This window comes from Rhinopithecus roxellana, chromosome 20 (assembly GCF_007565055.1).
Source record: "Rhinopithecus roxellana isolate Shanxi Qingling chromosome 20, ASM756505v1, whole genome shotgun sequence".
Lineage (NCBI taxonomy): Eukaryota > Metazoa > Chordata > Mammalia > Primates > Cercopithecidae > Rhinopithecus > Rhinopithecus roxellana.
Genome location: NC_044568.1, coordinates 63218037 through 63234868, shown reverse-complemented (window position 1 = coordinate 63234868; position 16832 = coordinate 63218037). Strand labels below are relative to the sequence as shown.

Genomic DNA, 16832 nt, shown 5'->3' with positions numbered 1-16832 from the left:
AAAGTTCTAGGTCTTTCAAGAATCACCTGTCTTCCACAACGTCTTCCACAATGGTTGAACTAGTTTATATTCCCACCAACAGTGTAAAAGGATTCCTATTTCTCCACAGCCTTGCCAGCATCTGTTGTTTCTTGACTTTTTAATAATTGACACTTTGGCGAGAGATGGTATCTCATTGTGGTTTTGATTTGCATTTCTCTAATGATCAGTAATGATGAGCTTTTTTTCATATGTTTGTTGGCTGCATAAATGTCTTCTTTTGAGAGGTGTCTGTTCATGTCCTTTGCCCACTTTTTAATGTTTTTTTTTCTTGTACATTTGTTTAAGTTCCTTGCAGATTCTGGATATTAGACCTTTGTCAGATGGATAGGTTGCAAGAATTCTCTCCCATTCTGTAGGCTGTCCACTCTGATGATAGTTTCTTTTGCTATGGGGAAGTTCTTTAGTTTAATTAGATCCCATTTGTCAATTTTTGCTTTTGTTGCGATTGCTTTTTGTGTTTTTGTCATAAAATCTTTGCCCGTGCCGGCTGGGCGCGGTGGCTCAAGCCTGTAATCCCAGCACTTTGGGAGGCCAAGACGGGTGGATCACAAGGTCAGGAGATCAAGACCATCCTGGCTAACACGGTGAAACCCCGTCTCTACTAAAAAATACAAAAAAACTAGCCAGGCAAGGTGGTGGGCACCTGTAGTCCCAGCTACTCGGGAGGCTGAGGCAGGAGAATGGCGTAAACCTGGGAGGCAGAGCTTGCAGTGAGCCGAGATCCAACCACTGCACTCCAGCCTGGGTGACAGAGCGAGACTCCGTCTCAAGAAAAAAAAAAATTCTTTGCCCATGCCTATGTCTTGAATAGTACTGCCTAGATTTTCTTCTAGGGTTTTTATAGTTTTGGATTTTACATTTAAGTCTTTAACCCATTTTGAGTTTATTTTTTTACAAGGTGTAAGGAAGGGGTCCAGTTTCCATTTTCTGCATATGACCAGCCAGTTCTTCCAGAACCACTTGCTAAATAGGGAATCCTTTCCCCATTGATTGTTTTTGTCAGGTTGATCGAGATCAGATGGTTGTAGATGCGCAGTCTTATTTCTGATATCTCTATTCTGTTCCATTGGTCTATGTGTCTGTTTTGTACCAGTACCATGCTGTTTTAGTTACTGCAGGCTTGTAGGATAGTTTGAAGTCGGGTAATGTGATACCTCCAGCTTTGTTCTTTTTGTTTAGGATTTTCTTGGCTATACAGGCTCTTTTTGGCTTCCATATGAATTTTATACTTTTTTCTAATTCTGTGAAGAATGTGAATGGTAGTTTAATGGGAACAGCCTGAATCTATAAATTACTTTGGGAGGTATGGCCATTTTCATGATATTGATTCTTCCTATCCATGAGCATGGAATGTTTTTCTCTTTGTTTCTGTCCTTTCTGATTTCCTTGTACAGTGGTTTATAGTTCTCCTTGAAGAGGTCCTTCACTTCCCTTGTTAGTTGTATTCCTAGGTATTTTATTCTCTTTGTAACAATTGTGAATGGGAGTTCATTCATGATTTGGCTCTCTGCTTGCCTATTGTTGTTGTATAGGAATGCTTGTGATTTTTGCACACTGATTTTGTATCCTGAAATTTTGCTAAAGTTGCTTATCAACTTAAGAAACTTTGGGGCTGAGACAATGGGGTTTCCTAGATACAGGATCATGTCATCTGCAAACAGGGACAGTTTGACTTCCTCTTTTTCTATTTATTTTTTCTTTTTTTCTCTCTCTCTTCCTATTTGAATATTCATTATTTCTTTCTCTTGCCTGATTGCCCTGGGCAGAACTTTCAATACTATGTTGAATAGGAGTGGTGAGAGATTCCTGAAAGACCTAAAGGCAGAAATACCATTTGACCCAGCAATCCCATTATTGGGTATGTACCCAGAGGAATCTAAATCATTCTATTATAAAGATATGGCCGGGCACGGTGGCTCACTACTAGCACTTTGGGAGGCCGAGGAGGGTGGACTGCCTGAGTTCAGAAGTTCAAGACCAGCCTGGGCAACAGGGTGAAACCCCGTTTCTACTAAAATACAAAAAATTAGCCAGGCTTGGCAGCATGTGCCTGTAGTCCCAGCTACTCGGGAGGTTGAGGCAGGAGAATTGCTTGAACCCGGGAGGCAGAAGTTGTAGTGAGCCGACATCATGCCACTGCACTCCAGCCTGGGTGACAGAGTGAGACTCAATCTCCAAAAAAAAAATACAAATAAAAATAAAGATACATGCATGCATGTGTTCAGTGAAGCACTATTCACAATAGCAAAGACATGGAATCAACCCAAATGCCCACCAGTGATAGACTGGATAAAGAAAATGTGGTACATATACATCATGGAGTACTATGTACCCATAAAAAGGAATGAGATCATGTCCTTTGCAGGGACATGGATGGAGCTGGAAGCCATTATCCTTAGCAAACTAACACAAGAACAGAAAACCAAATACCACATGTTCTCACTTATAAGTGTGAGTTGAACCGTGAGAACACATGGACACAGGGAGGGGAACAATGCACAATGGGACTTGTTGGGGGCCGAAGGGGAGGGAGAGCATCAGGATAAATAGCTACTGCACGTGGGGCTTAATACCTAGGTGATGGGTTGATAGGTGCAACAAACCACCATAGCACACGTTTACCGACGTAACAAACCTGCACATCCTGCACATATATCCTGGAACTTAAAATTAAATTAAACTTTTTTAAAAAAGAAAAGAAAAGAAAATACTTCAAGAGGCCAAGGCAGAGGCAGGTGGATTGCTTGAGTCTGGGATGTTGAGGCTGCAATGAGCCAAGATCACATCAGCAACTGCACTCCAGCCTGGGCGACGGAGTGAGACCCTGTCTCGAAAGAAAGAAAGTGAAAAAGAAAGTAAGAGAGAAAGAGAGAGAGAGAGAGAGAGAGAAAGAGAGAGAGAGAGAGAGGAGAGAGAGAGAGAGAGAGAGAAAGAAAATATGAAATGAGGCCAAGGTGAGAGGATTGCTTGAGTCCAGCAGTTCAAGACCAGCCTGGGCAACAAAGCAAGACCCCCATCTCTAAAAACAGAAAAAAAAAGAAAGAAAATTAAATAGAAAGCTTCAAGATCATGTTGAAAAATAGTAAGAGTGTGTGCCAGGCATGGTGGCTCACGCCTGTAATCCCAGTGCTTTGAGAGAACGAGCCGGGTGGATCACTAGGTCAGGAGTTCAAGATCAGCCTGGCCAACATGGTGAAACCCCATCTCTACTAAAAATACAAAAATTAGCTGGGCGTGGTGGTGGGTGTCTGTAATCCCAGGTACTCGGGAGGCTGAGGCAGGAGGATCACTTGAAACTGGAAGGCGGAGGTTGCAGTGAGCCAAGATCCGTGCCACTGTACTCCAGCCTGGGCAACAAGGGCGAAACACCATCTCAAGGAAAAAAAAAAAAAAAAAAAAGAGTAGGGAGCTGCAGGCAGAAAAGAGATACCAATTTTCCCTTATCTAGGCACCCAGTATGACACACAAAAAAATGGTATCAATAATTTTCTCTGGGGAGGTGGTCAGAGGTAGGAAGGAAATTTACTTTTCATTGTATATCCTTCTGAACTTTTTAAATGTTTACTATGTTGTGTGGTTTTTTAAAAAGGTAAATTAAAACACAATTTCAAAATAAAGTAATGAAGCTGATAGAAAAGAAAACATTTTCATTGATTTGTAAATGGGTTCATAAACAACTACATTAATGAAAACACAGTGGATCCTAGAGGTAAGGACTGTAATCGTGAGCAACACGAAAGGGAAAGGGGACCGTGACCATCAAAAAAAAATTTTCACCAGGTGCTGTGGCTCATGCCTGTAATCCCAGCACTTTAGGAGACACTTTGGGAGGCCAAGGAGGTGGATCACCTGAGGTCAGGAGTTCGAGGTCAGCGTGGCCAACATGGTGGAACCCTGTCTCTGCTAAAAATACAAAAAATGAGCCGGGCATGGTGGCACACACCTGTAATCCCAGCTACCTGGGAGGTTGAGGCAGGAGAATCACTTGAACACGGGAGGCAGAAGTTGCAGTGAGCCAAGATCGCACCATTGCACTCCAGCGTGGGCAACAAGAGCAAAACTCTGTCTCAAAAAAAAAAAAAATTTTTTTTTTGAGATGAAGTCTTGCTATGTTGACCCGGCTGGTCTTGAACTCCTTGGCTCAAGTGATCCTCCTGCCTCAGCTTCACAAGTAGCTGGAACTACAGGCAACACCTGGCTTAATTATTACATTTTATCCCAATAGTACAATGTTAGGGTTATTAGCAAAAACAGAGATGGCCCTTAATTGCCAGAGTCTTAAAATTTTTGAGCCAGAAGACACTACAGAAACTATGTCATTCAATTCCTTCATGATGAAATCAAATTCCTCCATGAGAAAACCAAAGTCCAGTTAAGCCAAACTGAATAAATGTCCAGGGGCTCATAGTGGCACCGTCAAACTGGAACTCAGAATCCTTCAATCCTAGGAACCACCTGCTTGACCATAATAGATTACATCCTTCAGGTATATAGTAGCAAACATCCTTGAGTCTTGTAGTAAACAGAAAATTGCAATTTCAAGTTCAAGCTACCAGTCACTAAAACTTCAAAGGTGTTTTATTGCTTATCTATTAGGGCAGAGATTAAAATAAACTGCGAATAATCCCTCCAAGTAGTCCTGAGGCAAACAGGACATCAGAACTAAATCCTATGAATCATAATCCTAAATAGAAGAATAGCTTCCAAGTTCCCAGAAACTCCCTGATTTGCAATTCGTTTCTAGAAATCATGGCAGACAAACTCAGCAAGCTCACTTACCCAGAAAGCACTGCATGCTGCCCAAGACAGTCCACAGACATCGCAGTTGCCTGAGAGAGAGAACACAGTCAGTGCTGCCAGCAAACCCAGCCAGGGATATAAGGCAGAGGTCTCTGTGGCTCTTACTATCTCCCAAGAAGTCCCTAGCTCACAAGTATCATTAGTTCTCTACAGTGGATGCTTTTACCCACCTACTTCTAATTCGCAACCAAATTTCACATTCACTTTATTTTTTGTAGAGACAGGGTCTTGCTATGTTGCCCAGGCTGGATTCGAACTCCTGGTCTCAGGTAATCCTCCCACCTCAACCTCCCAAGTACACATTCATTTTTGACAACAGGGCAGTTGTTATCTGTTACCCCCACACCAAGGCTATACATAACCAAGCTGGTACCTTCTAAACTGAAGAGACAGACTGGGCGGGGTGGCTCACGCCTGTAATCCCAGCACTTTGGGACGCCAAGGCAGGCAGATCACCTGAGGTCAGGAGTTCAAGACCAGCTTGGCCAACACAGTGAAATCCCGTCTCTACTAAAAATACAAAAATTAGCCAGGTGTTATGGTGGGCACCTGTAATACCAGCTACTTGGGAGGACGAGGCAGGAGCATCGCTTGAAACCGGGAGGTGGAGGATGCAGTGAGTCAAGATCGAGCCACTGCACTCCAGCCTGGGTGACAGAGTGAGACTCCGTCTCAAAAAATAAAAATAAATAAATTGAAGAGACAGAAGTCCTGGAGTCCATGGGGAGGCTGATTAGCTCGGAGAAAACAGCAGCTACTATGCACAAAAAACCTCTTCCAAGTGAAATCTAACTTGGACACCCCCATCCCACACACACCCAAGACATCCATGACTTTCCAAAGGGCATGGACTTCTCCTCAAGCCATACGGCAGCTGGCAATATTCAAACACCATCCCTGCTGAATCCAAGGTAAGATGCTTGATACTGACATGCCCAGGTCACATTCGCTCTGAAATTTCTAGTGCATTTAACTGGTTTCTATTTCCCGGGTCTCCCAATTCCCAGGGAGCACTATCACATAGTTTCAGGATTCAATGTCTAACTCCCAAGAGACGGCACTGAGTCCAAAGAATGTGCATTCAGGCTGAGCACAAGGCTTATTTTAATCCTGGCAGTTATTGCCCTGAATTTCTTTGGACAAGTTCAAATCCTGCTGTATTCTCATGCCAATATCATGAAACAGTTTGTGCCACTGTTTGGTTATTAAATGTTCTAAGTTCTCTCCAAGAGAATATCAACGAAGAATCCATTTTATACATTCTGCCACAATCACAAATCACAAATGGTAAGCACATTCTTTCCCTCACCCTCGCTGGCCTTATTTAGTGGGTTTCTCAGGTCATTCACCCTCAGGAAACATCATAGGTAATATTGGGGACAAGAAGCCGGAGTACTCTCACCAGACGTTGCAAAGTGATTAATATGCATCCTTCAGTGCACCAGAGTCAGAAGCAGAGAGAAGCCCAGAAGGAAAGGCAGGCAGTGAAACGAGATGCCGTTTCCAGGATTCCTCTGTGCAATTTACAGACGGTAAGGAGACGACAAGGAGGAGGGCAAGACGGTTCCTCTAACAAGATCTCAGTAATCTTTCTGGGGAGTCTGTGGTAGGCAGAATCCTAACAGATTCCAGGCCCTTGGTATACACACACCTTTTTCCTGCTATTCAACACTCACTGAACACGAATCTAGCTACTATTGAGAAAGGATTTTAATCTAGCTACTATTGGGAAGGGACTGTCACCCAGGCTGGAGTGCAGTGGCAAGTGCAGTGGCTACAGCGTCTGGGATATCTCAAAACTTCCCTTTCTATCTCCTACCCTCCTTACCCCTAACCTCCCAATCAGTTAACCTTAAGATAGAACTCAGCAGGGCGCAGTGGCTCATGCCTGTAATCCTGGCACTTTGGGAGGCCGAGGCCAGTGAATCACTTGAGGTCAGGAGTTCGAGACCAGCCTGGCCAACATGGTGAAGCCTCATCTCTACCAAAAAATACAAACATTAGCCAGGCATGGTGGCAGGTGCATGTAATCCCAGCTACTCAGGAGGCTGAGGCAGGAGAATCGCTTGACCCCAGGAGACAGAGGTTGCAGTAGGCCGAGACGTGCCATTGCACTACAGCTTATGCAATAAAGCAAGGCTCGGTCTCAAAAAAAAAAAAAGACCTCAAATATCCACAAATAAACACCAGTGGAGGAACAGATAAACAAAATGTGGTATAGACATATAATGGAATATTATTTAGCCTTAAAAGGGAAGGAAATTCTGATACATGCTATAACATGGATGAAGCTTGGAAACATGCTAAGTGGAGTATCCCAGATGCAAAAGGACAAATATTATATGACTCCACCTAAAGCAGATGAATTCATAGAAATAAAAAGTAGAATGGAGGTTGCCAAGGTCTAGGGGAAGTAGAGAATGGGGAGTTACTGTTTAATAGGTACAGAGCTCCTATTTGGGATGATGAAAAGTTAGAGGACAGGGAGATTGAGAAACTGAGTCTCATCAGCCCTTTAAATCTACATCTAGATGTCAGAGACAGGAAGTCAGAGATTAAAAGAATGAGAGATTCAACATGAAGATTTTCATTGCTGGATGCAATCACAGGACACGGCAAGGACCTGAGAGAGCATATAGGAGCTGAGAGTGCCTGGACTTCTGACCTACAGAACTGTGAGCTAATAAATGCACGTTGTTTTAAGATGCTAAATCTGGGCTGGGCGCAGTGGCTCACACCTGTAATCCCAGCACTTTGGGAGGCCGAGGCAGGTGGACCACCTGAGGTCAGGAGTTCAACACCAGCCTGGCCAACGTGGTGAAAACCCATTTCTACCAAATATACAAAAATTAGCCAGGCGTGATGGAGCATGCACCTGTAGTCCCAGCTGCTTGGGAGGCTGAGGTAGGAGGATCGCTTGAACCCAGGAGGTGGAGGTTGCATGCAGTGAGCTGAGATCTTGCCACTGCACTCCAGCCTGGGTGACAGAGCAAGACTCTGTCTCAAAAAAACAAAACAAAACAAAAAGGGCAAATAATGTATCATAACTCAACCATATCAGGGGAAGTTATTTAAAAAAAGGAAAACCACCACTAATACACCAGCTACGTGATTTTCCCCACCCCTACCCGAGAAAAAACAGGTTACCACCGTGTTTGCAGGAGCACACTGAGGAAGGTTATACTAAGCTGTCCCAAAGAAGGCATGGAGAAAGGGAACACTGAGACGGGGAAGTGAAAACGACCTCATCAGAGAAAGTGAGTGCTTTGTGGGGGAAAGGAGTCTGCAATCCAATTCCTGTCCACCCTCAGCACACCAGGTGGGGAATTCTAGACATGGCATCAAGAACCACAGGACTGTGGGATTTTTGTATGATCCACTGCAAGTGAGGAGGGGAAGCCCTGCAATGACGGAGATAGAATTTCCCAGCAGTCTGAAGAAAGGTGCCTGCTGCAGATTAAAGACAGGTTAGCGATGTCAAGTGGCATTTTATATCCTCTTACAGACTTAAATTTAAATTGGCTACTTATATATATTTATATATATATAATTATATATTATATATCTCATATATTACTCATATTTTATATATTAATATATATTATATATATGTATATATAGTTTGTTTTGTTTTTTGAGATGGAGTCTTGCTCTGTCATCCAGGCTGGAGTGCAGTGGCACAATCTTGGCTCACTGCAACCTCCGCCACCCGGGTTCACACCATTTTCCTGCTTCAGCCTCCAGAGTAGCTGGGACTACAGGTGCCCGCCACCATGCCTGGCTAATTTTTTGTATTTTTAGTAGAGACAGGGTTTCACCGTATTAGCCAGGATGGTCTCGATCTCCTGACCTCGTGATCCACCCGCCTCAGCCTCCCAAAGTACTGGGATTATAGGTGTGAGTCACTGCACCCGGCCTGTTTTTTTTGTTTGTTTTTTGAGACAGAGTTTCGCTCTTGTTGCCCAGGCTGGCATGCAATGGCATTATCTCAGCTCACTGCAACCTCCACCTCCCGGGTTCAAGAGATTCTCCTGCCTCAGCCTCCCAAGTAGCTGCAATTACAGGCATGTGACACCACACCCGGTTCATTTTGTATTTTTAGTACAGACAGGGTTTCACCATGTTTCCCAGGCTGGTCTCGAACTCCTGACCTAAGGTGATCACCACCTCAGCCTCCCAAAGTGCTGTGATTACAGGCGTGCACCACCACGCCTGGTCCTATACATATATGTTTAAGAAAAACACTGAAGGGGCCAGGCACGGAGGCTCACACCTGTAATCCCAGCCCTTTAGGAGGCCGAGGCAGGTGGATCACTTGAGGCCAGTTTCAACACCAGCCTGGCCAACATGGTGAAACCCTGTCTCTACTAAAAATACAAAAATTAGCTGGGTGTGGTGACGTACCTGTAATCCCAGCTACTCGGGAGGCAGAGGCAGAAGAATCCCATGAACGCAGGAGGCAGAGGTTACAGTGAGCTGAATTCATACCACTGCACTCCAGCCTGGGTGACAGAGGGAGAGTTGGTCTCAAAAAAATAAAAAAAGAAAGAAAAACACTGAAGGAAGTATATCAAAATGTTTAAAAGTAGTTGTTCCTAAATATGTTAATTTGCCCGATTACCCTACATTATATTCATAAATCATAACATAATTTTGTACCAAATAAAGACACACAAATGGTCAATTTGCAATAAACTTTTGTGTGTGTACGTGAGACTCTGTCACACAGGCTGGAGCACAACGGCATGATCTCAGCTCACTGCAGCCTCAAGCTCCCAGATTCAAATGATACTTCCCTGAGCGCACAGCACCATCCCCAATGAATTTTTGTGGGATTTTAGGGGGTTTGCTTGAGACAGGGTCTCAATTTTTTGCCCAGGCTGGAGAACAGTGGCTCAGTCTCAGCTCACTGCAACCTCCGCCTCCTGGGTTCAAGTGATCCTCTCACCTCAGCCTCCCAAACAGCTGGGACCACCTGTGCATGCCACACCCAGCTAGTTTTTTCTAATTTTGGTAGAGATGGGATTTCACCATGTTGCCCAGGCTGGTCTAGAACTCCTTTCCCCATTGTTAATTTTTGTCGACTTTGTCAAAGATCAGGTGGTTGTAGGCATGTAGCTTTATTTCTGTGTTCTTTATTCTGTTCCATTGATCTATATGTCTAGTTTTATAGCAGTACCATGCTGTTTGAGTTACCACAGACTTGTAGTATAACTAAAAGGCAGGCAATGTGATACCTACAGATTTGTCATTTCACTTAATTCTATTTATCTTCTAAGTCCCAAGATATACCTCCTCTAAGAAGCTCTCCCAGGGACCTCTAAGAAGGTTCCACCTTTTCCAGAAGCCTTTCTCTGCCCCTCTGTCACAGAACTTGCCAAAACTTGCTTTGTGTTTAGTTATTGCCATACACATTTTTCTTCTCCTACTAGCTGATGAGCCCCTGCTGAGCACAGTCTGTTTCATTTCTCCCAGAGCACCCAGCAAGGTGCTTTGTACACAGAGGTGCTCTGTAAAAATCTGTAGTATGAAAGATGGTTGCGACTGGGCGTTGTGGTACACACCTATAATCCCAGGACTTTGGGAAGCCAAGGCAAGAGGATCGCTTGGAGCCCAGAAGTTCGAGACCAGCCTGGAAAACATGGTGAAACCACATCACTTAAAAACAAATAAGGCCGGGCGCAGCGGTTCACACCTGTAATCCCAGCACTTTGGGAAGCCGAGGCAGGCAGATCACGAGGTCAGGAGATCGAGACCATCCTGGCTAACGAAGTAAAACCCCGTCTCTACTAAAAATACAAAAATTAGCCGGGCGTGGTGGCGGACGCCTGCAGTCCCAGCTACTTCCCAGCTACTTGGGAGACTGAGACAGGAGAATGGCGTGAACCCAGGAGGTGGAGCATGCAGTGAGCAGAGATTGCACCACTGCACTCGAGCCTGGGTGACAGAGCGAGACTCCGTCTCAAAAAAAAAAAAAAACATTAGCCAGGAAGGGTGTCGCTCACTTGTAGTCCCAGCTATTTGGGGGGCTGAGAGGGGAGGATCACTTAAGCCCGAGAGGGTAAGGCTGCAGTGAGCCATGTTCATACCACTGCACTCCTGGCTGAATGACTAAGCAAGACCCTGTCTCAAAAAAAGCCAAAAAAAAGATGGTAGGTCAGAACCAGGTCAAAATCAGGGTCCTTCCAGCTCACAATGTGCCAAGGTGTTCCCTGACGTCTCTGAGAATATTTTTGGTGGTTTCTCTTGATGATTCCCCTTAATAATTTATCACCCATGAGTTTATCTGAACTTTTAAAGTTCATTTGTTTCATTAATACCTCCTAGGATAATGAACTTCAATAGCTCACTGCCTGCCGTGTGAGACATTCTATTAGAATAATGTGATGAACAAAATATAGTTTCTGACAGTGGTCCCAAAAAAAGAGAAAAAAAAAGATTTGTGTACCTTACCCATACACTTCATACTATAAAATTTTCATCACTCTTCCTTCCTTCCTTCCTCCTTTCCTGTCCTTTCCTTTCTTCCTTCCTGCCTTTCTTTCTTTTTCTTTTTTCTCTTTCTCTTTTATTTTTCTGAGATGGAGCTTTGCTCTGTCACCCAGGCTGGAGTGCAGTGGTGCAATCTCGGCTCACTGCAACCTCCACCTCCTGGGTTCAAGCAGTTCTCCTGCCTCAGCCTCCTGAGTAGCTGGGATTACAGGCACCTGCCACCGTGCCTGGCTAATGTTTTCTGTATTTTTAGTAGAGGTGGGGTTTCACTATGTTGGCCAGGCTGGTCTTGAACTCCTGACCTCAAGTGATCCACCTGCCTGAGCCTCCCAAAGTGCAGGGATTACAGGTGTGAGCCACCGGGCCCAGCCCCTCTCTCAGAGAGTCTCACTCTGTCACCCAGGCTGGGGTGCAGTGGCACTCACTGTAACCCCAAACCTCTGGGCTCAAGTGATTCCCCTGCCTCAGCCTCCCAAGTAACTGGGACTACAGGTGCACACCACCGCACCTGGCTAATTTTACAATTTTGTGTAGAGATGGGGAGTCACTATGTTGCCCAGGCTGGTGTTGAACTCCTGGCTCAAGCAATCTTCCTGCCTCGGCCTCAGCCTCCCAAGTGGCTGGGGTTATGGGCATGTGCCACCATACACAGCCAAACTCTTGCTTTTCCATACTGAAAAGTCCTCCTCAACTGTAGGAAAACAAACTAATTATCCAGGACTGCTCTCTATCAAAACAAGCATCTTTATACAGAAGAGAATGAAGTTCTTCTTAGGAGCCTTTGTTCCTACAACTGCAAGAAGGATGGTGACTTTTGGCACACTTAACACTTTAGGAATTACATGCCCTTTATGAAATGAAAATTGATGGTGATATTTGATTCTTACTCTCTTGGACAAAATAAAATTAACAATTTGGAAAAGTCAAGCTAACTGATGGCTAATGAAAGAAACCAATTCCATGAGACTCTATTAGACTACATACACAAATTGCTGCTGTCGTTGTTTAAAAAATTTCTTGGTGCCGGGCGCGGTGGCTCAAGCCTGTAATCCCAGCACTTTGGGAGGCCGAGACGGGCGGATCACGAGGTCAGGAGATCGAGACCATCCTGGCTAACACGGTGAAACCCCGTCTCTACTAAAAAATACAAAAATCTAGCCGGGCGAGGTGGCGGCGCCTGTAGTCCCAGCTACCCGGGAGGCTGAGGCAGGAGAATGGCGTGAACCCGGGAGGCGGAGCTTGCAGTGAGCTGAGATCTGGCCACAGCACTCCAGCCTGGGCGACAGAGCGAGACTCCGTCTCAAAAAAAAAAAAAAAAAAAAATTTATTGGTGAGCCAAGTTCCAAAGGCAGCTGTGTTCTGAAGCATTTGGTTTCAGCAATCCAAAGCAACAGACCACAATTTATCAAAAAGAGGAAAAATTCTGCCCTTCCTCCAGATATAAAATGGAGACAGCCTAGTGCAGCAGGAAGGATGTACACGGGCGTTGCAGTCAGAACTCGATTAAAACTCACATCTAGGCCGGGCATGGTGGCTCATGCCTGTAATCCCAGCACTTTGGGAGGCCGAGGCAGGTAGATCACTTGAGGTCAGGAGTTTGAGACCAGCCTGGCCAACATGGCTACTAAAAATACAAAAATTAGCCAGCTGTGGTGGCACATGCCTGTAATCCCAACTACACAGAAGGCTAAGGCACAAGATTCACTTGAACCTGGGAGATGGAGCTTGCAGTGAGCCGAGATGGAGCCCCCGCATTCTAGCCTGGGTGACAGAGCGGGACTTCATCTCAAATAAAAAAAAAAAGGGTTTTACAGACTAAAGCTACAAACTAAAAACCATTGATTATTAAAAGGGTCTGAGGACAAGATCCAATTTCTATTTAAATTAGATATTGGCCAGGCACCGTGGCTCATACCTATAAATCCCAGCACTTTGGGAGGCTGAGGCAGGCGGATCACCTGAATCTGAGCTCAGGAGTTTGAGACCAGCCTGACCAACATGGAGAAACCCCATCTCTACTAAAAACACAAACAATTAGCCAGGCGTGGTGGTGCATGCCTGTAATCCCAGCTACTCGGGAGGCTGAGGCAGGAGAATTGCTTGAACCCGGGAGGTGGATGTTGCAGTGAGCCAAGATTGCGCCACTGCACTCCAGCCTAAGCAACAAGAGAGAAACTCCATCTCAAAAAACAAAGAATTAGGTATGAACACTGCTGCCAAAGCTGGTTTGCTTTGTTTTTTAGATGGGGGGGCATGGGGGAGGGTCTCTATCACCCCAGATGGACAGCAGTGGCGTTGCAGCCTCAAACTCCTGGACTCAAGCAATCCTCCTGCCTCAGCCTCACCTCCTGAGTAAACGGTACCACCAGCACAAGCCATCATGCTCAGCTAAGTTTTTCATTTTCTGTAGGGATGGGGTCTCACTCTGTTGCCCAGGCTGGTCTCGAACCCCTGGGCTCAAGTGATCCACCAGCCCTGACCTCTCAAAGTGCGGGATTACAGGCGTGAGCCACCATGCTTGGCCCAATACTGTTTCTGAGCCATCCTTGTCTAATACTCACTACACGTTACCTATCGGAGACTCTGGTTCACATGCCCAGCAATAGGGGTGTTGCTCAGCCAGGCGCGGTGGCTCATGCCTGTAATCCCAGCATTTTGGGAGGCTGAGGCGAGTGGATCATGAGGTCAGGAAATTGAGACCATCCTGGCTAACACGGTGAAAACCCGTCTCTACTAAAAATACCAAAAATTAGCCGGGCATGGTAGCGGGCACCTGTAGTCCCAGCTACTCGGGAGGCTGCGGCAGGAGAATGGCATGAACCTGGGAGGAAGAGGTTGCAGTGAGCCAAGATCACGCCACTGCACTCCAGCCTGGGTGACAGAGCAAGACTCCACCTAAAAAAAAAAAAAAAAAAAAAAAATGGGTGTTGCTCAGGAACTCTTTTCTCTTTTAAATGAGAACATTCTTTGAATGTCATGGTGGATTGCAAAATAAAAAATTAATTAATTCGGCCAGATGCAGTGGCTCATACCTGTAATCCCAGCACTCTGGGAGGCTGAGGCAGGCAGATCACTTGAGGTCAAGAGTTCAAGACCAGCCTAGCCAACATGGTGAAACCATCTCCACTAAAATACAAAAACTGGCCAGGCGTGGTGGCTCACGCCTGTAATCCTAGCACTCTGGGAGGCTGAGGCGGGTGGATCACCTGAGGTCAAGAGTTCAAGACCAGCCTGGCCAACATGGTGAAACCTTGTCTCTACTAAAAATACAAAAATTAACTGGGCGTGGTGGCAGGTGCCTGCAATCCCAGCTACTGAGGAGGCTGAGGCAGGAGAATTGCTTGAACCCAGGAGATGGAGCTTGCAGTGAGCCGAGATCGTGCCACTGCACTCTAACCTGGGACAAAAGCAAGACTCCGTCTCAAAAAAAAAAGAAAAAAATTAATTGACTAATGAAATTTAATTAAATGGGAACATTCTCATTTTCCCACAAACTAAAATGGCATGCACTAGATACTACTAGGTACATCACCTAATCTTTCTGGGGCTCACACTCCTCATCTGCAAAATGACAGGGCAGGTGAGAGGGCTATTTTGTCAAGCCAAGCATCTTGCTTCCTTAGGCCAGTTTTCTAATTTAATAATGATAGTAATTCACATTTATCAACCACTTAACATATACTGACCACTATGCTAGGTGCTCCACACTGATACTGTCATTTAATCTTCACAGCCAGTCCACAAGGTAGTCTGCAGAAAAGAGTTGGCACAGCAGGCCTGAGGCTACTACCCTTGCAAGGCCTGCTTGCAAGGGTAGTAGCCTGCTTGCAAGGGTAGCTCTTGGCTGGTATCTACAACTTGGATTTTGGGAGCGTTCCACTGCTCCTTAACTGGTAAGAGAGGCTCCCTGTGCCTCAACTGCATGCACAAACGATGTGGTTTACAATGAGTGCCTGCTTTCCTTCAGAAGGTCTGGAATTTTGGTACCTGTTAAGGCAGAGGGTGCCAACATGACCAGCCCCAAATAGAAACTGTGGGTACTGAGTCCCTAGTGAACTTCCTTGGTACAGAACGTCTCTCACACATTGCTCCAGTTACATGCGGGAGGAATTAAGCATATCCTGTGTGCCTCTACAGTGAGCGGACTCTGGGAAGCTTCGGCCTGGTTTCCTTCTGACCTCATGCCATTTGCCTTTTCCCTTTGATTCTGCATTGTGTCCTTCTGCTGTAATATGTCATAACTGCAAATACGACCAGTGAATCCTCCTTGCAAGTCACTGAGCCTGGCGTGGCCTGGGGAACCCCCAACACAAGGAGGCACTATTATCCTTGTTTTATGAACAAAGAAACTCAGTCGGGCGCTGAGTCTCACACCTGTAATCCCAGCACTTTGGGACGCCAAGGTGGGCGGATCACCTGAGGTCTGGAGTTCAAGACCAGCCTGGCCAACATGATGATACCCCCGTCTCTACTAAAAATACAAAAATTAGCCAGGTGTGGCAGCACCCACCTGTAATCCCAGCTACTCAGGAGGCTGAGAAAGGAGAATCGCTTGAACCCGGGAGGTGGAGGATGCAGCGAGCCGTGATCATACCACTGCACTCCAACCTAGGAGACAGAGCAAGACTTTGACTCAAAAAAATAAAAAAATAAAAAATAAAAACACAGGGCTGGGCGCAGTGGCTCATGTCTGTAATTCCAGCACTTTGGGAGGTCGAGGAGGGTGGATCACCTGAGGTCAGGAGTTCGAGACTAGCCTGGCCAACATGGTGAAACCCCATCTGTACTAAAAATACAAAAAATTAGCCAGATGTGGTGGCGGGCGTAATCCCAGTTACTTGGGAGGCTGAGGGAGGAGAACTGCTAGAACCCGGCAGGCAGAGGTTGCACTGAGCTGATATCATGCCAGTGCACTCCGGCCTGGGCAACAAGAGTGAAACTCCGTCTCAAAAAAAAAAAAAAGTGAAAAAAGAAAAAAAAAAATTTTAAAAGAAAAACTGAAGCTTAGAAAGGAAGTAACTTGCCCAAGATCACATGGAAGACAGGTGGCATAACCTAAATCTTAACACAGTCTGGCATCAAATCCTTAATCTCTTTGCTATTCTCTCCTCCTATTCATCACCACATCTTGATATTAAGTTTTCTAGAAAAAAAAATAGGCAAAGTGCAATGGCTCATGCCTGTGATCACAGCACTTTGGGAGGCTGAGGTGGGAGGATCACTTAAGCTCAGGAGTTTGAGACCAGCCTGGGCAACACAGTGAGACCCCATCTCGATTTTAAAATACATATATATAAATTTTTTAATAAAGAAAAAATAATTCAAAGTATACATATTAATAGTCACACCAAAAAGTCCTACTCTGCCCCTCCATCTCTATAGTTTTTCAAAATGAACATTGTATGAAACTAGAAAAGCAGGAACCAAAGTTGGATTGCTCCAGAAAAACATACGGATTATTAATTATTTATAATTTTGCTCCTAGCCAAAGAATTTCT

General features: G+C 45.2%; 1 protein-coding gene across 1 annotated transcript in view; it reads right to left on the bottom strand.

The window, feature by feature from the left end:
* WDR59 (WD repeat domain 59) overlaps nucleotides 1–16832 on the bottom strand; it is a 117011-nt gene that overhangs the window by 87993 nt on the left and 12186 nt on the right. Inside the window, 1 exon segment of the mRNA XM_010382963.2 lies at nucleotides 4822–4871. Coding sequence (XP_010381265.2) covers nucleotides 4822–4871 — 50 coding nt within the window.